This window comes from Manis javanica, chromosome 15, assembly GCF_040802235.1.
Source record: "Manis javanica isolate MJ-LG chromosome 15, MJ_LKY, whole genome shotgun sequence".
NCBI lineage: Eukaryota > Metazoa > Chordata > Mammalia > Pholidota > Manidae > Manis > Manis javanica.
The window spans coordinates 23,967,108-23,990,126 of NC_133170.1; the positions used below are offsets into that span (position 1 = coordinate 23,967,108).

At 37.9% G+C, this 23,019-nt stretch overlaps 1 protein-coding gene across 2 annotated transcripts in view; it reads right to left on the minus strand.

Moving 5' to 3' along the window:
* Window positions 1-23,019, minus strand: part of KLRG1 (killer cell lectin like receptor G1) — a 77,438-nt gene that overhangs the window by 34,788 nt on the left and 19,631 nt on the right. Inside the window, exon 6 of one of the 2 annotated variants that reach the window (XM_017642092.3) lies at window positions 979-1,139. The exons of the other annotated variant lie outside the window; for it this stretch is intronic. Coding sequence (XP_017497581.1) covers window positions 1,119-1,139 — 21 coding nt within the window. The 3' untranslated portion in view covers window positions 979-1,118. Of the gene's footprint in view, window positions 1-978; window positions 1,140-23,019 lie in introns of those variants that run through there. 2 annotated transcript variants of the gene reach the window in all.

The following is a 23,019-nucleotide window of genomic DNA, read 5'->3' on the forward strand; positions in this document are numbered from 1 at the left end:
TTCACTTTTGAAGGGTAATGTATCTAGATACAGAATTCTAAGTTGGTGAGTTTTTTCTGCCAACACTTTAAATGTTTCATGCCATTCTCTTCTTGCTTACATCGTTTCTGAAGAGAAGTCTAGTGTAATTCTTATTTTTCTTCCTCATAGGCAAGGCTTTTTAGTTCCCTCTGGGTTCTTTCAGTGTTTTCTCTTTGTCTTTGATTTTCTGTGGTTTGAATATATGACTCAGTGTAGATTTGTATGTGTGTGGTATTTATCCTTCTTGGTGTTCTCTGAACTTTCTGGATCTAGTTTGGTGTCTATCAATGACTGGAAGATTCTCAATCATTATTACTTCAAGTATTTCTTCTGTTCCTTTCTTCTCCTTCTGGTATTCCCATTACATGTATGTTACACCTTTTGTAATTGTTCCTGTTTTTGGATATTCTTTTTTTTTCTCGAATCTTTTTTCTCTTCTACTTTCAGTTTGGGAAAGTTTCAATTGTGATGGCAAATGCTCTGAACATCCTCATTTTGTGCATAAACACCCTAGCTTAATGTCCTGTGTGGTAATTTCTCTGGATTATAGAGCCAGGGTTGGAATTGTTGGATGAAAGTATAATACAAATTTAATTTCTGTATTCATACAGAATCTAGGATGGCTGTGCCAATGTATACTACCTCCACTAGTGCATAAAGGGGTCACATTTCCACTATATTCTTGCCAATACTCATCTATATTTTGTACTGTTTTAAATAAAAAGTCTTATTTCTTGATTTTTTATTTTTTTACTTCTCTGATTATTAGAGAGGTGAGTCCTCTTTTTATATTAGCCATTAGGATCTCTTCTTCTGCAGATTACCTATTCATGTAGATACACATTACCTATTCATGTGTTTCTATTTTTGTATTTCGTCAATTCTAATGTGTACATTTTTGACATTTTAATATCCCTGAAATTGGGACACATCTTACAACGGACAATATCTATTTATCAATTGTTGACTAGCAAGCCACCACAAAATACAATAAGTTAAAACAAAAACAATTTTATTGTATTTCACTTTTCCATGGGTTCACTGGGCTTAGCTGGGTGATTCTTCTGATGGTCTTGCCATGGGTCCCTCATGAAACTTCAGGCAGACAGCAGGGGGTGCTGGAATGATATGAAGACTCTACTAGGATCCTTGGGCAGATGGGCCTATCTCCCTCTCCATGCAGTCTCAGGGAATTTCCTTGTGGTTTCTCCAACAGGGTAGCTGGTCTTGTTATATGACATCTCAGAGCTCTCAAGAACAAGGGTTTTCCAAGAAACTATGGCAGAAACTGCAAGGTTACTTATGAACTAGTCCCACAAGTCATGTGGTATCACTTCCATCACTTTTGATTGGTCAAGAGCATCACAGGGTCAGCTTATACTCAAGAGAAAGTAAAACAAACTCCACATCTTGAGAGAGGAGAAGCAAGATCACATTACAACAGAGCATGTACTTGGAGATAATATTGTGGCTATCTTTGGAAACACAATGTATTAAATCTGCCATTTGGCTATAAAGTCATATCTCTCCTATATACAAAATACATTTAGCCTCTCCCCTAAAAATTTCATCTTATTATGGATAAGTCTAGGATCTCACCATCTAAATTCGTTGTGAATGGGGTTTTAGGGTGAAGTTCCTTAAGCACTACTCCAGAACAGTTCCTCTCAACCTGAGGATATTTGAATTCAAGAGACAAGGTAATTGCCATACACACAAACTCAAAATATGATGGTGAGACAAAGAAAGAATAAGTGCAACAAATACTCAGTCGAGATTCAAAGGCAGGGAAAATAGCCTCCACATCTTGATGGAGGAGTGGCAAGGACACAATGCAGAAGAGCACATGGCATACCAAATTGTACATTTTAAACAGGTACACTTTATGGTACACCAACTGAACTTCAATAAAAGCATTTGTTTGTTTTTAAAGAGCATGTTGTTTGGGACTTTTGCAGTCATCTTTGGAAATACAGTCTTCCATGGCATTTTACACAGCTGAAATCAGGTGGGCAATGTCATGATGTAGTCATTCCTTCTTCATGCTAATATTAACTTGGTTGTTGTCCCATTGAACTTCCCACTGAACAACTTTAATCACTCAATATTGAAGTCAATGAATCATTTAATAATCATTTGAACAAGGAATTGAAATTCTGTTCTGATTGTTGTTTGAAACCCTCCATTAGCATGCCAGTTTGTTTTCTGTATTTATGAGTCTGATTATGGAATTTCATGGTTTTTTTTGTTCATGTGTTTTGTGTTTTAGATTCCACATTTAAGTGAAATTATATTGTTGTCTTTTTCTGTCTGATTTATTTCACTTAGCATGATACCCTCTAGGTCCATCCATGTTGTTGCAAATGGTGAGATTTCATTCTTTTTCATGGATGAGTAATGGATTACCCAATATTCCCCCAAATAGATCTAGACTTGAATTTTTGCTCAAGCTATATATATATAATATTCTATTTGTACTGATAGCTGCACTTACTGTGGTGAGCATTTCATAATGTATGTAGGCAATGAGTCACTATGTTGTACACCTGAAACTAACATGTCAGCTGTACTTCAATTAAAATTTTAAAAAGTAAAAGGAAAATATTAGCATGAAGACCTGAAGAATGGTTATCAGCTTAGCAAGCAATCCCAGAGATATTAGTGAGGCACTCTTTTAGGAAATGCTGCATCACCAGCAGTTACTTGATATCACAGTCTACAGTATTATATATAAGAACATGGAGTATGAAAGTGATTCAGAAGAATTGCACTCTAAATGAAAATAAGTTTTAGGAATATTGAATGTCAGGTGATCAGAGGGAGGTACCGAACGCAATTTCTACCTGACATTCCAAATATATCATTGCCATATACCAGTCAAATAGTGAAAGTCACTTGATTTCCAGCCTAATGTTTCCTATAGAACACTAAGGAAAGACTTGTTGACTTGGATAGCTCAATATGGAGGGCACTTATACAAACAGAAAATTGAAAAGCATGGCATTTGTTTATCAAAATGAGGTGGGGTAAGTTAAAGTACATATTATTCTTTAAGGACAGACAAGGCCTGGACACCTAGCACTGTGTCTGTGACTCTGATGATTCTATGCTATATACTGAAATTATGCGTATGTGATTGATAATCATTTTAAATGATAACCAGATGAGCACTTGATTCTACCCTTCTTTTCCTTTCTCTCCTACTTTTCAGAAAGCTTAATGTCCTCCAATCAAATGTCATCTTTTTATTAAGAATATGATGTGTTTCTATTTTGCCGTCTTTTGTTCTTTTCTTCACTAATGAGCCTCCTACTACTGATATTCCACTTCCCATGCTACTAAATGTTATCAATTTTTCTTTCTTAATCACTCACTATTATGCTAGGACTAGTGTCCGTAACTAGCAGTGATCTGAGTACAGTATACAGGCCATCTTGCTAATAAAATGATCCTAGATCTCTGTGTTGAAAATGTATGGTGTCAAAGGTTATATGACTGGCCACAAATGAACTATTTATACCTGAGTAAGGTAAAAATAATATATGACTTTTTCTAGAATCAAGGTAAAAAGAAAATGTTCTTTTTACTAGTGATTGTATAGAACAGATTCTACCCTTGATTGGCCATTACAAAAAAAGAAGAAATCCTGAAAGGGTATCTTTAACTCAGCACCCTCGGAAAGGCCCTTGGCTGAGTGCTTCAGCAGCTGACATCATGACTGCAATCACTGGCCCTGTCCACAAGAGGGCAATTAAATCCCACAATAGGATTATACACATTAGCTTTTTAAGTGATGATTTAGGGAAGAACAGAGGAGGTAGTAGGATAGGAAAAACAAATAATGTTAAAAAAAAAAAAAAACAGCATAGAATTATACACATGCAGAGACCAAATAAGACTATTTTGCCAATCCTCAATTTCTATATGCATGAACTGATACTTGAAAAGCTTTACTACTCAATCTGAATCAAACTGTCAAACCTTGTAACCAATTCCCAACTTCTACCTACATTCATTTCCATTCTAATCCTTGATGCCATAGACCAGCAGTGGAGAAGTGAGGCAGCCCTCCAGCCTCAGGACATGGAGGTTTGGAAGACAAGAGCAGTCTTTCTCACTGGTACTGCTGGTATATGGTAGTGATTTTTTTGTGTGGAAGATACCTGCAATGGTAGTTTGTGGTGTCACCTTGGCAGACAACAGTCCTCAGATATTCTATCAAATGCTAATCTAGATATTGCTGTGAAGTGTTCTGTAGATGTGATTAAAGTCTCTTCATAATCAGTTGATTTTAAGTAAGGGAGATTATCATAGATAATCTGAGATAATCATAATCTGGGTGGACTTGATTCAATCCATTGAAAGGCATTAGGAGCAAAGGTGAAAATCCCCTGGTGAAGAAGAAATTCCACCTGGTGGACAGCAGCTTCAAGCCCCTGCTCTGGAGAGTTCTAGCCCGCCCTTTCTGACAGCCTTTCTGGACTTGCCTAGTTGGCTCCACAGCTGCATAGACCAATTCCTTTGCAATACATTTCTTGGTATATATCTCCTACTGGTTCTGCTTCTCTTGTTGAAGACAAGAGTCAGGACTGAGACAACACCCAGATACCAATTATCTCTCACAGGCGCCTCTGTGGATTTTAGAAGATTCCACATAGAGACAGATTCATCCCTAAGGAATGTCTGCACTGCACCATTCTCTGAAACAGGTGATATGCTCTCTGAAAGGCCTCTTATGACTCACCAACTTAGGTGAAACATTCCTCATGACTTTCTTCTGAGGTCCCCTGGTCTGGCAGGAAGTCCTCTTAGATAAAGCCCTTTGTAGATAACTCACACTCCATTACCTTCTGCTTTTTCTGGGCTCAGGGAAGCTCATATAATCATTCAGCAAACGTAAAAATTGCAACTTGCCTTCACTGCAGCTACCCCTCCCTACCCTATCATTTGGGGTAATTTTTGCTAGCATCCCACTGTCAGACCTCTGTAAGCAACATTCAGGCACAGCTTCTATGTCACTTATAAAAAGAATTTAAGTAAAGTTTTTCCAAGCACTCTCTTGTTCAAACAGCGCCAGATCTATGTTTTCATAACTGAGCAACATAGAGCCGGGGAGTAAGACTCCATCCACCTCCCGCAAGCAGCACCCCATCTCTCCCTGGAGTGTTCCAGTCCCTCAGTTGCTTGGCTTGGGGGTGGAAGGGGAAACACCCAGCAATCTCTTCATCCACAGATTCCTTCAAAGAATTTGCCTCTGTAATCATTCTTTACCTTTTCTCATATGGGCTGCTGGTAATTGTCCCTAGACCAGCTGGTGGAGTCCCGCAGGGTATGGTTAAGGACTCTCTTCTGGAATATAGGATTTCTCATCACCTATTATTTTCAGCTTTAGGTTTCAGCCAAATTTTGAGACCCCAGAAAAAAGTCCCTTTCTAATATTCTATTACTATCATAGCTGAATAATTTCTTGCATTCTCAGAAAAATCAATTATTCATAGGTAAGCTTATATCTAGAGTTTTGTATCTTTACAGAGCATCCCCAGACTGTTCTAATCTCTCAATAATGTTTTCCACTTGTGGTTCTGTTTCTGAGACCAGGGATACTTCCTGAGTTCATGCGTCTGCCAGTGAGTATCTGCCATGCTGTTCACTGGCTCCTAAAGCCTCCTACATGAGCTTTCCTGAATGTAACCACTGCACTCATCCCACTGTTTCACTGACAGATGCACCAATTTTCCATCCGTTTTGCCACAACAATGCTGATTCCAGTTAACTTCTGATGCCTCTATAATTATGTCTTTTATTAGAAGTTAAAGGTAATTGCCTTATACTCTCCCTTAACTAATTTAATCTTACAATGAAGAAGAAAGGATTTCAAATGATATGAAACCCACAATTTATAAAAGATAATAAATTTGAAGATGCTCCACATCGCTTGTCATCAGAGAAATGCAAATTAAAACCACAATGAGATATCATCTCACACCAGTAAGGATGGCTACCATCCAAAAGACAAACAACAACAAATGTTGGCAAGGCTGGGGAGAAAGGGGAACCCTCCTGCACTGCTGGTGGGAATGTAAATTAGTTCAACCATTGTGGAAAGTAGTATGGAGGTTCCTCAAAATGCTCAAAATAGAAATACCATTTGACCCAGAAATTCCACTTCTAGGAATTTACCCCAAGAATTCAGCACTCCAGTTTGAAAAAGACAGATGCACCCCTATGTTTATCGCTGCACTATTTACAATAGCCAAGATATGGAAGCAACCTAAATGTCCATCAGTAGATGAATGGATAAAGAAGATGTGGTACAGATACACAATAGAATATTACTCAGCCATAAGAAAAAAACAGATCCTACCATTCGCAACAACATGGATGGAGCTAGAGGGTATTATGCTCAGTGAAATAAGCCAGGCGGAGAAACACAAGTACCAAATGATTTCACTCATATGTGGAGTATAAGAACAAAAGAAAACTGAAGGAACAAAACAGCAGCAGAAGCACAGAACCCAAGAATGGACTAATAGTTACCAAAGGGAAAGGGACTGGGGAGGACGGGTGGGAAAGGAGGGATAAGGGCAGGAAAAAAAGAAAGGGGGCATTACAATTAGCATGTATAGTGTTGGGGGGACACAGGGAGGGCTGTGCAACACAGAGAAGACAAGTAGTGATTTTACAGCATCTTACTATGTTGATGGACAGTGTGAACGGGATGTGGGGGGGACTTAGTGAAGGGGGGAACCTAGTAAACATAATGTCCTTCATGTAATTATAGATTAATGATACCAAAATAAAATTTAAATAAATAAATAAATAAAGATAATAAATTTGATATATAAAATCCTAAATTTCTAACTAGGAAAAAAAATTCTATCACATACAAGTTACAAGAAAAATGACAAACTTTGACAAAATATTTTCAGCTTGCCTCACACTTAAATGGCAAATTTATTTCATTGATAAAGAATTTTTTTCTTACAAAGTATTTAGGAAAAGACCAATCACCCAATTTTAAAAAAAAGGATGAAAGAAGAGAGGATTCAAGATGGTGGCATGAGAGGTGAGACAGAGAACTCCTCCCAAAACCATATATAGCATGAAAATATAGTTAATACAACTGATCTTAAAACAGCAACAGGAAAGAAGGCTGCCCCAGACTGCATACACCTGGAGAACAAAGCAGACCTCACAAAACAGAGTAATGCACCAAAGCCTTGATCCGGTGGGACCCAAGCCCTTCCCCCCACCCCAAATCACTAGCAGGAGGAAGAGAAATGGAGCAGGGAGCAGGTGGAAGCCTAGGACTGCTGAACACCCGGCCCTGGAGCTCTGCTTTGGAGCATAAACCTACATTGTGTGGTGCTCTGGTGGTTGGTGGGGTTGGGGAGCTGGGACAGGCAGAGTGCTTGAGAGACTGAGATTCTGGCCATTTCTGGACAACTGGGATCCACATCCAGCCACTCTGGGACAAAGGAAAGGTGAGCAATCTGAGAGGCTTCCTAGCAGTGAGAGGGCTACTGAAAGGGCGGGGTTTGCATGGAGCTTGCTGCGCGGGAGAAGGGATAGGTGGACAAGGTTGTCTGGACACACTCTGCCCAGCAGGTTGGGAACTTTCAGGAACTTCAAGAGCTCCATTCCCCTGGCTGGATACTCAGCTCCTGCCCCTTCCTCCTGGCCTGCTGGCACCAGCTCGCAAACCAGCAGTCACTCTACTGGCATCAGGCCAGCCAAAGGGAGGCCCCACCTACAACAGCTAGAGACACAAAGCACAGAGGCTGACACCTGTGTGCTCAGCCCACTGGCTCTGAAACTAGAGACAGACACTGCAGCAGAAAAGCAGGAAACACCTCTTTCCTACCCCCAGGCACCAGCACCACTCCCCTGTGACCCCCAACCTCACTCCAGGGGCTGAGCAGCTCTGGAGAGTAGAACTTCTGGGCACTAGAGGGTGCCACATAGAAATATGAAATGTGAAAGGAACCTGGTCCAGACCAAAATCTCAGAAACCCCAGAAAAAAGGCCAAATGAAACTGAACTCACCAAACTTCCTGAGAGTTCAAAATAAATATTCATAAACCTGCTCATGGAGGTACAGAAAAATACTCAAGAACTGAGGGACAAGTTTAAGATGGAGACTCAATCATTAAGAAATTTCATAACTGAAATGAAACATACAATCAAGGGATTTAAAAGAAGATTAGATGTAGTAGAAGAGATGGTAAATGGAACAAAATTAGAGAAGAGGAATACAAAGAAGCTGAGGCACAGAGAGAAAAAAGGATCTCTAAGAATGAAAGAATATTGAGAGAACTCTGTGACCAATCCAAATGGAACAATATTCACATAATAGGGGCACCAGATGAAGAAGAGAGAGAAAAAGAGAAAGTGTCATTGAGGAGGTAATTGCTAGAAACTTCCACAATCTGGGAACAGAGATAGCCTCTCAAGCCATGGAGGTGCACAGTTCCCCCAACACAAGGGACCCAAGGAAGACAGCATCTGACATATAATAATTAAAATGGCAAAGGTCAAGGATAAAGACAGACTTTTAAAAGCAGCCAGAGAGAGAAAAAAGATCACATACAAAGGAAAATCCATCAGGCTATCATCAGATTTCTGAACAGAAACCTTACAAGCCAGAAGGGAGTGGCATGATATATTTAATTCAATGAAGCAGAAGGGCCTCGAACCAAGACTACTCTACCCTGCAAGGTTATCATTTAAATTTGAAGGAGGGATTAAACAATTTTCAGAAAAGCAAAAGCTGAGAGAATTTATCTCCCACAAGCCACCTCTACAGTGCATTTTGGAGGGACTGCTATAGATGGAAGTATTCCAAAGGCTAAATAGATGTCACCGGGGGAAATAAAACCACAGCAAAGTAGAACAATTAATTACTAAGCAGATGCAAAATCAAATCAACTACCCTCAAGTCAATCAAGGGATAGACAAAGAGTAAAGAATATGATACATAATATATAAAGAATGGAGGAGGAAGAAAAAGGAGGAAAAAGAAAAGAATCTTTAGGTTGTGTTTGTAAGAGCATATGAGGTAAGTTAAATTAGACTGTCAGATAGTAAGGGAATTACCCTTGAACCTTTGGTAACCTCGAATATAAAGCCTGCAATGGCAGTAAGTACATACCTAGTGATAATAACCCTAAGTGTAAATGGACTGAATGCACCAATCAAAAAACATAGAGTCATTGAATGGATAAAAAAACAAGACCCATCTATATGCTGCCTACAAGAGAGTCACTTCAAACCCAAAGACAGACTGAAAGTAAAGGCATGGAAAAAGATATTTCATGCAACTAATAGGGAGAAAAAAGCAGGTGCTGCAGTACCTGTATCAGACAAAATAGACTTCAAAACAAAGAAAATCAGAAGAGACAAAGAAGGACATTGGATAATGATAAAGGGGTCAGTCCAACTAGAGATATAACTATTATAAATATCTACGCACCCAATGCAGAATCACCTACATATGTGAAACAAATACTAATGGAATTAAAGGGGGAAATAGAATGCAATGCATTCATTTTAGAAGACTTCAACACACCACTCACTCCAAAGGACAGATGAACCAGAGAGAAAATAAGAAAAGAGAAAGAGGCACTGAACAACGTATTAGAACAGATAGACCTACCTGATATCCACAGAACACTCCATCCAAAAGCAACAGGATACACATTCTTCTCAAGTGCACATGGCACATTTTCAAGAATAGATTATATACTAGGTCACAAAAGGAGCCTCAGTAAATTCAAAAGGATTGAAATTGTACTAACCAGCTTCTCAGATCACAAAGGTATGAAACTAGAAATAAATTACACAAAGAAAATGAAAAAGCCCACAAACACATGGAGGCTTAATAAGATGCTCCTAAATAATCAAGGGATCAATGACCAAATAAAAACAGATATCAAGCAATATATGGAGACAAATGAAAACAATAATTCAACATTGCAAAATCTGCGGGATGCAGCAAAGGCCATGCAAAGAGGGAAGTATATTGCAACACAGGCCTCAGGAAAGAAGAACAATCCCAAATGAACAGTCTAAGCTCACCATTAACAAAACTAGAAAAGGAAGAACAAATGAGGCCCAAAGTCAGTAGAAGGAGGGGCATAATAAAGATTAGAGCAGAAATAAATAAAATCAAGAAGAATAAAACAATAGAAAGAATCAAGGAAAGCAGGAACTGGTACTTTGAGAAAATAAACAAAATAGATAAATCCCTAGCCAGACTTATCAAGAAAAAAAGAGAGTCTACAAACATAAACAGAATCAGAAATGAGAAAGGCGAAATCACTACAGATACCACATAAATACAAAGAATTATGAGAGAATACTATGAAAAATTATATGGTAACAAACTGGATAACCTTGAAGAAATGGACAACTTTCTAGAAAAATACAACTTCCCAAGGCTAACCCAGGAAGAAACAGAAAATCTGAATAGGCCAATTACCAGCAAGGAAATTGAATTGGTAATCAAAAAACTACCTAAGAACAAAATTCCTGAACCAGATGGTTTCACTGCTGAATTTTATCAAACATTTACTGAAGACTTAATACCCATCCTCCTTAAAGTTTTCCAAAAAGTAGAAGAGAAGGGAATACTCCCAAAATCATTCTACGAGGCCAACATCACTCTAATACCAAAACCAGGCAAAGACATCACAAAAAAAAGAAAATTACAGGCCAATATCCTGATGAACATAGATGCAAAAATACTCAACAAAATATTAGTAAACCAAATTCAAAAATACATCAAAAAGATTGTCCATTATGATCAAGTGGGATTCATCCCAGAGATGCAAGGATGGTACAACATTCGAAAATGCTAAAAACCATCCACCACATCAATAAAAAGAAAGACAAAAACCACATGATCAACTGCATAGATGCTGAAAAAACATTTGACAAAATTCAACATCCATTCATGATAAAAACTCTCAACAAAATGGGTATAGAGGACGAGTACCTCAACATAATAAAGGCCATATATGACAAACCCACAGCCAACATTATACTTAACAGCAAGAATCTGAAAGCTTTTCCTTTAAGATTGCAAACAAGACAAGGATTTACACTCTCTCCACTTTTATTCAACATAGTTCTGGAGGTCCTCGCCATGACAATCAGACAACACAAAGAAATAAAAAGCATCCAGATTGGCAAGGAAGAAGTTAAATTGTCCCTGTTTGCAGATGACATGATATTGTACATAAAAAACCATTAAGAATCCACTCCAAAACTACTAGATGTAATATCTGAATTCAGCACAGTTGCAGGATACAAAATCAATACACAGAAATCTCTTGCATTCCTCTACACTAACAATGAACTAGCAGAAATAGAAATCAGGAAAACAATTCTATTCACAATTGCATCAAAAAGAATAAAATTCCTAGGAATAAACCTAACCAAGGAAGTGAAAGATCTATACTCTGAATACTACAAGACACTCATGAGAGAATTAAAGAAGATATCAATAAATGGAAACACATCCCATGCTCGTGGATAGGAAGAATTAATATTGTCAAAATGGCCAGCCTGCCTAAAGCAATCTACAGATTCAATGCAATCCTTATCAAAACACCAACAGCATTCTTCAATGAACTAGAGCAAATAGTTCTAAAATTCATATGGAGCCACAAAAGACCCCGAATAGCCAAAGCAATCCTAAGAAGGAAGCATAAAGCAGGAGAAATTATGCTCCCTGACTTCAAGCTCTACTACAAAGCCACAGTAATCAAGACAATTTGATACTGGCACAAGAACAAACCCATAAACCAGTGGAAAAGAATAGAGAGTCAAGATATTAACCAAAAACACATATGGTCAATTAATATTCAATAAAGGAGCCATGGATATACAATGGGAAATGACAGCCTCTTCAACAGCTGGTGTTGGGAAAACTGGACAGTTACCTATAAGAGAATGAAACTGGATTATTGTCTAACCCCATACATAAAAGTAAACTTGAAATGGATCAAAGATCTGAATGTAAGTCATGAAACCATAAAACTCTTAGAAAAAAACATAGGCAAAAATCTCTTGGACATTAACATGAGTGACTTCTTCATGAACAAATCTCCCTGAGCAAGGGAAACAAAAGCAAAAATGAACAAGTGGGACTATATCAAACTAAAAAGATTCTGCACAGCAAAGGACACCATCAGTAGGACAAAAAGACATCCTACAGTATGGGAGAATATATTCATAAATGACATATCCAATAAGGGGTTGACATCTAAAATATCTAAAGAGCTCAAGCACCGCAACAAACAAAAAGCAAATAATTCCAATTAAAAAATGGGCAGAGGAGCTGAACAGACAGTTCTCCAAAGAAGAAATTCAGATGGCAAACAGACACATTAAAAGATGCTTCACGTCACTAATCATCAGAGAAATCACAATGAGATATCACCTCACACCAGTTAGGATGGCCACCATCCAAAAGACAAACAACAACAAATGTTGGTGAGGATGTGAAGAAAGGGAAATCCTCCTACACTGCTGGTGGGAATGTAAAATAGTTCAACCATTGTGGAAAGCAGTATGGAAGTTCCTCAAAAAACTCAAAATAGAAATACCATTGACACAGGAATTCTACTCCTAGCAATTTACCCTAAGAATGCAGCAGCCCAGTTTGAAAAGGACATATGCACCCCTATGTTTATTGCAGCACTATTTACAATAGCCAAGAATGGAAACAACTTAGGTGTCCATCAGTAGATGAACAGATAAAGAAGATGTGGTACATATGCACAATGGAATATTATTCAGCCATAAGAAGAAAACAAATCCTACCATTTGCAACAACATGGATGGAGCTAAAGGGTATTATGCTCAGTGAAATAAGCCAGGGGGGGAAAGACAAGTATCAAATGATTTCACTCATCTGTGGAATATAAGAACAAAGCAAAAACAGCAGCAGACTCACAGAACCCAAGAATGGACTAAGAGTTACCAAAGGGAAAGGGACTGGGGAGACTGGGTGGGAAGGGAGGGATAAGGGGGGAAAAGGGGCATTATGATTAGCATGCATAATGTAGGGGGAGGGGACATGGGGAAGGCAGTATAACACAGAGAAGACAAGTAGTGATTCTATAGCATCTTACTACGCTGACGGACAGTGACTGTAACGGGGTATGTGGGGGAGGGACTTGATAATAGGGGGAGTCTAGTATCCATAATGTTGCTCATGTAATTGTACATTAATGATACTAAAATAAAATTTTTAAAAAACATAACTATAATTTATGCAGATGTTATGTATTCTAGCCTTAAATACATTATTTTATAGGGTACAGCAAAAAATAAAATAAAATAAAAAATAAATGGAGAGGAGAGTTATGAAAGATATTAAGGAGCGAGAATTGTTTGACTTTGAACTACAATGCTAATGGCAGGTGAGGAAAAGGCAAGTGTCTTTGATGGCTCCCATTTTCCAACCGGGTGACTGAATGGATGGTAGTGCAGTTAAGTGAAATAGGAAAATACTAGAGGAAATGGAAATTTGGGGTGGAAAAATGTCAGTTTTTAAGATAACTGAGTTTGACTTCTAAATATAAAGTCAGTCAGTCATGGGAATGGAAAGTACAGCACAGGGAATATAATCAGTAACATAATATCTTTGCATGGTAACAGAAGATAACTACACCTATTGTAATGAGCATTTTGTGATGTATGTCAGTATTGGATCAGTATGTTGTACACCTGAAACCAATACAATATTGTATATAAGCTATACTTCAATTTTAAACTTTTAATACAGAAATTTTTACAAATAAAATAAAATAAAGGCTATGAACTGATAAAGGAAATACAAATGGCTCTTGAGCATGTAACAAGTGCTCATTATCATTCCTAATGAGGTAAATATAAATTAAAACTACAATGAGAGACTATTTTTTATCTCTCTAATTAGCAAAAATCAAAATAATAGGTGAAGATGAAGAGAAAATGAAACTATTATAAATTGTTGGTGGGAATTAACTGCAGATTTTTGTAGAGCCATCTGGTATGTACAAAAACAGTCAAAAAGTATGAAATTACATCTGTAGAAATAGAGTCAATGCAGCATTGTTTGTAAAGGCAAGAGAGGATATAATCTAAACATCCATTAATTGGAGACTAGCTAAGTAAATTGTTAAATCCATAAAATAGAATTCTATCCAGCCATTAAAAAGAATGAGGCAATTTTGAAAATAAATATAGAAAGATTCAAGAAATACTGTTAGCCAGGGGAAAAAATAAAGTTCAGAACAGTGTGTATACTACGCTACAACTTAAATTAAATTGTGTGTGTGTGTGTGTGTGTGTGTATGTGTGTGTGCATGCCTATGTACACAGATACTTGTATATGAATAGATTATCTTGGGAAAAGAACATAAAAAGCCAACAGCATTTTTCTCCAGGGAATGGAACTGGGTGAGGCAGCAATCAGAGATGGTAGCAGAAACTCTGTTCTCACTGATACATCCCTTTATTACTTTTGAATTTTGTACTGTGGGCAGGCACATCTTCAAACCATAGCAAATCGTAATTTTTAAGAGGTAACACATAAAGAGAATCACTCAGAGTGATGAGTTTTGAGGGAACTAGACAAGTGAAGTCACAGAGAGTAAGGAGACTGGCTATTTTAGATGGAATGATCATGTAATATGGCTAAACCTAGGCTCAGAGAAGTTAAACATTTTGCCTAAAGTCACGCAGCAATTATTAGGAAAAGGATTTGAACACAGGTTTGTCTTACTGACTTCAGCATCAGGATTCTTTCCACCATGTTCCCATACCTCCCAAGTGGGGATAAGGCATTTTCTAAGGAAAAATACATAACATATAGCCAAACGAGGAACATTTTTAGGAAAAGTGAGCATTCCATACCTGGCACAGCAAGCAGCATTTTGATGCAAACAGTTGGTTACAAGTCATGCAGGGTCTTACGGAGAAAAAATTACTTAAGCAAAAAATAGAAAGAATTAACAAAACAAAAACTTGCTAGTTCTTAAGAGGGCTCTACAGAGCACATTCCAGCCAATCTGTGGAGACATGCCATGTATAGAGCAGTTAGTTTGGGAGCAATTTGGTGAGGCAGCCCCAGGCCACAAGAGCCATTTTAGCTAAGACAGGCCCAAACCTTAGAGCCATCTTATCATCCGTTACAACTTGGAATGTGAGCAGTGAAGTTGCTGACCCTGTAGCTAAGTGACCAAAGATGTGGGCTTTTTGAAGATGCACAGGGCTTGTTCTCACAGGACAAAAAAAGAAAATGCAACTTTTGAAAGTTTTAGAAAGGGGTTGCTGGTGAGGAAAAAGAAGTCACAGTAAGTATCCAAAGCACAAAGGAACAGCCAGGCCAAAAGCCGGGAGAGCGATCTGGTCTGAGGCACATCAGTGTCTAGTCCTCTCAGCATGAAACACTGATGCCTACCCTTAGTTCCTGCCCATGCCCATGTCCCACTCCTGATCCAGGCCTCCTCCACCTGACTGTTCTCTCACTGTCCCTGCTAGTAAACCCCAGCTGGTAATCCTGTTAACCGCAATCCTGTTACACTGAATAAAGGAGACTCTATATTATTAGCCTTTATCAGAATGTTCCCACACTTCTTAGGCTTAACTGCAACCCAAATGTTCTTAAAAAGTGGTATCCTCTCAAAATGAGGCTAAATTCCCCATAGTAGGAATGATGAGATGAGGAAGTCTTTTTGCTGCTGTTGAGGTATTGTTCCCTTGGCTGATTTCCAGACCATGATTTCTTCACTATATAAAAAAAAAATGGCTCCTTGAATAGTGGTGGATGGTTGTGTAATCTTGTGAATGTAATTAATGCTACTGATTTATACACCTAAAAATGGCTAAAATGGTACATTTTGTTTATATATTTTACCACAATAAAAAAAAGTGGCTCCTTTGAGGCACATACCATTTGCCACCATATTCTCCTTTCTGACATTATCATTCTCAGGCTGTTCCATCCCTCACAATGCCTAATGCAAAATCCAAGATTTTGGCCCCCAACTCAGTCATCTTCTCTATTCTAAGTTAAACCTGTACTCAAAAGAGCAAAAATAAATTAATGATTAAAGTGTAAAACAACATAGGAATAATATAAACTTATTAGAAAAAACTTTTGGAAAATGTATATAATCCTGAGTAGGGGATTCTAGCTGGAAAACGAAAATCCATAACAAAGGAGAAAAAGAGAGATTTGACTTTATTAAAACATAAAATGCATGAAAAAAGAGTATCTCCATGATATCTAGAATATAATTATAATAAACAGAAAGAAAACACAATATATATGACTGACAAAAGGCAAAAAGGAAAATACAAACTATAACTGGGATAAGCCATTCTAATTCCTCCACAAATTAATAATAATAATAATAGTAATTAGCTAATATTTAAACATAAAGAACACACGCCACTGGAAAGAGGGAGGACCAGTATGCTGATACATTGCTAGTTGGAGTACAATTGCTCCCTGTAGCTGCCATAGTCTTTTTGTAAAGCAATCCAATGGTACCTATTAATATTTTTTTCTCATAAAGAGTTTATTCCTTTTTTTTTAAATTTAAGGTATCATTGATATACAATCCTATGAACATTTCACATGAACAACACTGTGGTTTCAACATTCACCCATATTATCGAGTCTCCCTCCACCCCACTGCAATCACTGTCCATCAGCATAGTAAGATGCTATAGAGTCATTTCTTGTCTTCTCCTGTGCTGTACTGCCTTCCTTGTGACCTACCTATATTGTGAGTGCTAATTATAATGCCCCTTAAACCTCTTCTCCCTCCCTCCCCACCAACCTTCCCCAACCCCTTCCCTTTGGTAACCACTGTCCCTTCTTGGAGTTTGAGTCTGCTGCTGTTTTGTTCCTTCAGTTTTGCTTTGGTGTTACACTCCACAAATGAGTACAATTCTTCTTTCTTGAGGTAAGCCTATATTGCTATATACTTTCCTCTTAGAACTGCCTTTACTGCATCTCACAGGTTTGGGGGTGTTGTGTTGTTGTTTTCATTTGTTTCCACATATTGCTTGATCTCTGTTTTTATTTGGTCATTAACCCACTCATTATTTAGGAGCATGTTGTTAAGCCTCCATGTGTTTGTGGGCCTTTTTGTTTTCTTTGCATAATTTATTTCTAGTTTTGTACCTTTGGTCTGAGTTGCTGGTTGGTGCAATTTCAATCCTTCTGAATTTACTGAGGTTCTTTTTGTAGCCTAGTATATGATCTATTCTGGAAAACTTTCCATATACACTTGAAAAGAATGTGTGTCCTGCTGCTTTTGGGTGGAATGTACTGTAGATGTCTATTAGGTCCATCAGTTCTAATGCACTGTTCAGTACCTCTGTGTCCTTACTTACTTTCTGTCTGGTTGATCTGTCTTATGGAGTGCGTGGTAGGCTGAAGTCTCCTAAAATGAATTCATTGCATTTTATTTCCCCCTTTAATTCTGTTAGTATTTGTTTCACAAATGTAGGTGCTCCTATGTTGGGTACATAAATATTTTTAGTGGTTATATCCTCTTGTTGGACTGACCCCTTTATCAATATGTAATATCCTTCTTTGTCTCTTGTGTTCTTTGTTTTTAAGTCTATTTTGTCTGATACAAGTACTGCAATTCCTGCTTTTTTCTCCCTATTAGTTGCTTGAAATATCTTTTTCCATGCCTTTACTTTCAGTCTGTGTATGTCTTTGGGTTTGAAGTGAGTCTCTTGTAGGCAGCATATAGAAGGGTCTTGTTTTTTTATCCATTCAGTGCCTCTATGTCTTTTGATTGGTGCATTCAGTCCATTTATATTTACGGTGATTATCTATATATATGTACTTATTGCCATTGCAGGCTTTAGATTTGTGGTTACCAAAGGCTCAAGTGCAGCTTCTTTACTACCTAACAGTCTAACTTAACTCACTTATTATGCTATTTCAAACAGATTCTAAAGGTTTTTTTTCTCCCTTCATCTTCTTCCTCCTCCTCCCCTCTATATATTAGATGTCATATTCTGTATGTGTATCCCTTGACTGACTCTGTACATAGCTAATTTAATTTTGCATTTGTTTAGTAATAAATTGGTCTACTTCCTTTACTGTGGTTTTATTTTCTCTGGTGACAGTATTTAGCCTCAATGAGCACTTCCATCTACAGCAGTCCCTTTAAAATACACTGTAGAGACTGTTTGTGGGAGGTAAATTCTCTCAGCTTTTGCTTGTCTGAAAATTGTTTAATCCCTCCTTCAAATTTAAATAATAATCATGCTGGGTAGAGTATTCATGGTTTGAGGCCCTTTTGTTTCATTGCATTAAAAATATCATGCCACTCCCTTCTGGTCTGTAAGGTTTCTGCTGAGAATTCTGATGATAGCCTGATAGAGTTTGCTTTATACATGATCTTTTTTCTCTCTCTGGCTGCTTTCAGTACTCTCTCCTTGTCCTTGATCTTTGCCATTTTTATTATTATATGTTTTGGTGCTCTCTTCTAGGGTCCCTTGTATTGGGAGATCTCTGCAATTCCATGATCTGAGAGACTATTTCTTTCCCCAGACTGGGGAATTTTCAGCAATTATTTCCTCAAAGAGACTTTCCATTTTTCTCCATCTTCTTCTTCTGGTACCTCTACAGTGCAAATGCATTTGTTTGGATTAGTTGCACAGTTCTCTTACTATTCTTTCATTCCTAGATCTCATTTTTCTCTCTGGGCCTCAGCTTCTTTGTTTTCCTGTTCTCTAATTTCTATTTCATTTACCATCTCCTCTATCATCTAATCTGCTTTTATATTCTTCCATTCTAGGTTTCATTTCAGGTACTGTACTTTTTTTTAAGTTTCAGTCTTTCTTGAATTCCTCCCTGAGATCTTGAATATTTTTCTGTAGCTCCATGAGCATATCTATGATTTTTATTTTGAAATATTTGTGAAGAAGATTGGTGATTTCAGTTTCACTATGCCCTCTTTATGGAGGTTTTTCTTGAATTTTTGTTTGGACAAAATCCCTCTGTCTCTCTTTTTTTTTTTAAGTGTTTCTTATGGAATAATACCACTGTGTAGGTGGCGCCCTCTAGTGCCCAGAAGTTCTGCTTTCTAGAGCTGCCAAGCACCTGTAGCTCTGGCCGGGGTCTCAGGCAAGGAGCACCAGCACCTGCCAGGAAAAAAGAGGTCTTTCCTGCTTCCCAGCTATAATACCTGCCTCCACTGCCAGGTCCAGTGGGCCAAGCATGCAGTGAGGAGCCTCTGTGCTATGCCCCTGTAGCTGCCATAGGTGGGGCCACTCTCCAGCTGGCCTGAAGCAATGGCAGGGGCAGCATATTAGCAGGACTTGTGTCTGTAGAGGAAGGAGTGGCAGGCTGTGTATCAGAGGGGCCTCGTGGCTATGTTGCCAGCCAGGGGGATGGAGCATATGAAGCTCCTGAGAGTTTCTAACCTGCTGGGCTGAGTGTGCCAGGACGATTTTGTCCACCTACCCCTTCTCCTGAGAAACAAGCTCTGTGTAATCTTTGACCTTTTAGTGCCCCTATTGCTGTTGGGAAGTCTTTCAAGTGCCCACCTTTCTTTTGTTCCAGGGGGGCCAGTTGTGGGTACCTGTTCTCCACAAGTGGCTGGAATCTCAGTCTCTCCAAGTATTCTGCCTGTCTTTGCTTTCCAACCCCACTTACCTCCAGAGCACCATGTAATGTGGGTTTGTGCTCCCAGAGCAGATCTCCAGGGCTGGGTGTTCAGCAGTCCTGGGCATCTACTCCCTCCCTGCTCTGTTTCTCTTCCTCTCACCTGTGAGCTGAAGTTGGGGGAGGGCTTGGGTCCCACTGGATCACAGCTTTGCTACTTTACCCTTTTCTGTGAGGTCTTCTCTTTTCCTCAGATGTAGACAGTATGTTAGGCAGTTTTCAGATCACTCTCAGTATTAACTGTATTTTCTGTATTTTCGTATTGCATGTGGTTTGGGGAGTTTTCTGCCTCACTTCTCAAGCTGCCATCTTTTTCCCATCCTCTATTAATATCTGTAACTGGCACACACTGTCCCATGACTCACTTTTAGGAATCTACTATAAAGAAGTAGGATATATGTACAAAAATGCTCACTTTAATATTTATTTCATCTTCTATACTGTTATTTGCAAATCTTTTCCTCTCCCACATGTTCCTCTTCATTGTATCAAATATATCTTTTTGAGTTTCTGGTCAACTTCCAGGAACTTCTATTTCCTAACACCTTTTTTCTGCCCTGAAACTATACTGTAAAATCCCCATCCTTCATCATTCCTACTATTTGACTTCTCTGCTATTATGAATAGTCTGATACAGGTTTCTGCCAATGACAGTGCAATGGTGCAGACTGTTATCACTAAAAATGTATGGCTTGGCTCACCTAAGCTCTCAGTGCTGACCAGCAATGTTGTGTCTCTAGGTATATGCCTATATTTCCCATCTGAGGAAATTCCAAAATTCTGCCGTCCATAGAACCCAAACCTGTCACTTCCTCTTTGATCCTGGGCATATGACCGTGTATTTTATATTACCGAGAAAATGGAGTTAACCAGGCAAGAAAAGTCTACATTTTCTTCCCTATCACTTACACAAACATATAAGAATCCTCACCCATCCTTTTCCCTTCCCTGGGAAAGGGGCATTCTTTCCATCCAAGGTCATTTCTTCCATTTGTGCACTGGGTCTCATATTCATCTACTGCTTCAAGGATCTGGGTCTTGCATGTATTTTTAATCTCTCCCTTTCAGCTGAATTCTTCACCTCAAGTTAGAAACATGAGGTTTCTAACATACTCTCCTTTATCTGTATGTAAAATTATATCAGCCAGACAGATAACCTTTTACTTAGATATTATCTCTTTCCTTCCTGCAGTAACAACTTACTGTTTCCACTTCCTTACCTCCTATTTGTCAGCTCACTGAAATTTCACATCTTTTACCACCATACCAGTGAAATTTGCTGAACAATGACTTCTACATCGTCAATTTCATTATGTTACTTTACATCTCTTTAGCAATTTATACTGATGAATGGTCCCTACACCTTGAAAAATCATTCCTTCCTGAACTTTGATCACATCCCTTTCAGGCTCTCTCCTGTGTGCCAGACCAGGAGTTTTCTCCCCTCCCCTTCATTTCCTTCTCCATCTCAGTACTAATATGGAAATAGACTTTATTATCATCAGTTTTGCTATGAGAGATCATTACTAGCAAGCAAAAGCTTTGTATTATAGCTGCCCCAATGTGAAGAACATGAAAGACCTTCTCCTAAGTAAAAACTCACCATTACCCTTCCAGACTAGAGCCAAGAGTGAAAAGTTCTCATGATCGTGAGGAGCCTGTGGTTCACCTCACCTTTGCTTGATTGTATATAGCAAAATAGGTACCTTTAACTCATTAATTTCTGGATAGTGTAGTAGGCCCATTTGAAAGTACACACCAACCCAGCAATGCCCCCAATATGTTCATACATGTACAAAACAACAGGAATAAGGATATTTATTTAAAATCTATAGGAAAAATAGATAGGAAATCTATAGGGAAAAAACAGGACCTAACAACTAAAGCAATTTTGAAAAAGAAAAACAAAATTGGAGGACTACACTACCTTATTTCAAGACTTACTATAAAATTACAGTGAGTTTGAAGTACAGGATAGAAATATAAATAAATGGAACAGAAGAGAAAATGCACAAATGCCCTGCATGTACATGATCATTGATTTTCAACAAAGTATCAAGGGAATTCAATGATGAAAAGGTAGTTATTTCAATAAATGGTGCTGGAACTATTAGGCAGCTTGCTACAAGAAGATAAAAAAATGGCCTCCACTCATACCTTACATCACATACATAAATTAAATCAAAATAGATCACAGACTTAAATGCAAAACTTAAAACTTTAAAGTTTCTAGAAGAAAACATATAGACAATCTTTGTGACCTTAGAATAGGCAATGATTTCTTAGACAACATACCAAAAAATACAAAGTATAAAGATTGATAAACTAGACATCATGAAAATTAAAAACTTTTGTACTTTGAAATACATTATGAAGAGAATGAAAAGAGAAGCCACAGACTCGGAGACAATATTTGCAACATCTGTATCTGATAAGAACCTGGACCCAGAATATATGAAGAACTCTGAAAACTCAATAACAGGAAAACAAATGAAGGGACAAAATATCTGAACAGATACTTCAGAAAAGAAAAACATATGGGTATAAAATAAGAAAAAGATATGGGTAGCAAATAAGAACATGAAAAGATGCTCCTCATCATTAAATTTAAGGAAATGGTAATTAAAACCACAGTGAGATACCACTGTGTGAGATTAGAATCGCTGAAATCATAAAGATGGACTACATTGAGTATCACTGAGAATGTGAAGAAAATGGAACTCTCATATACCATATAAAATGGTACAAACGCCATTTTAAGAGATTGACAGTTTCTTAAAAAGTTAAACATCCAGTTTTATTGCCCTTGTCTAGCTTGGATTAGCACATAGTCTACAGGCACACACCTGATCATCTACAATTGCTCTCTTACAACACTAAACTATGTTTTCTACCTTTATCTTGCATCTACCTACCACTTCAGCAGTTTACTAAAAATAAAAATAATAATAATAATAAAGGGAGAAATGTGGGATCCCCATATAAATCAAGTATAAAAATCAAACGAATATTCATATTTGACCTGATTGTTTATAGTTCATAATGCGTGATCAAAACCGAAAGTTTCTATGATGAATGCCCTTGTACTGTTCACCATGTAAGAACTTATTCACTATGTAAGAATTCGTTCACCATGTAAGAACTTGTTCGTTATACTTCAGAAGATTGGAGACTGAAGAGAACTAGGCTTGAGATGGATTAATGACTGTGCATTGAGCATTGACCCCCCTATACAGAATTTTATTGTTGTTAACAACCATTTGATCAATAAATATGAGAGATGCCCTCTCAAAAAAAAAAATACT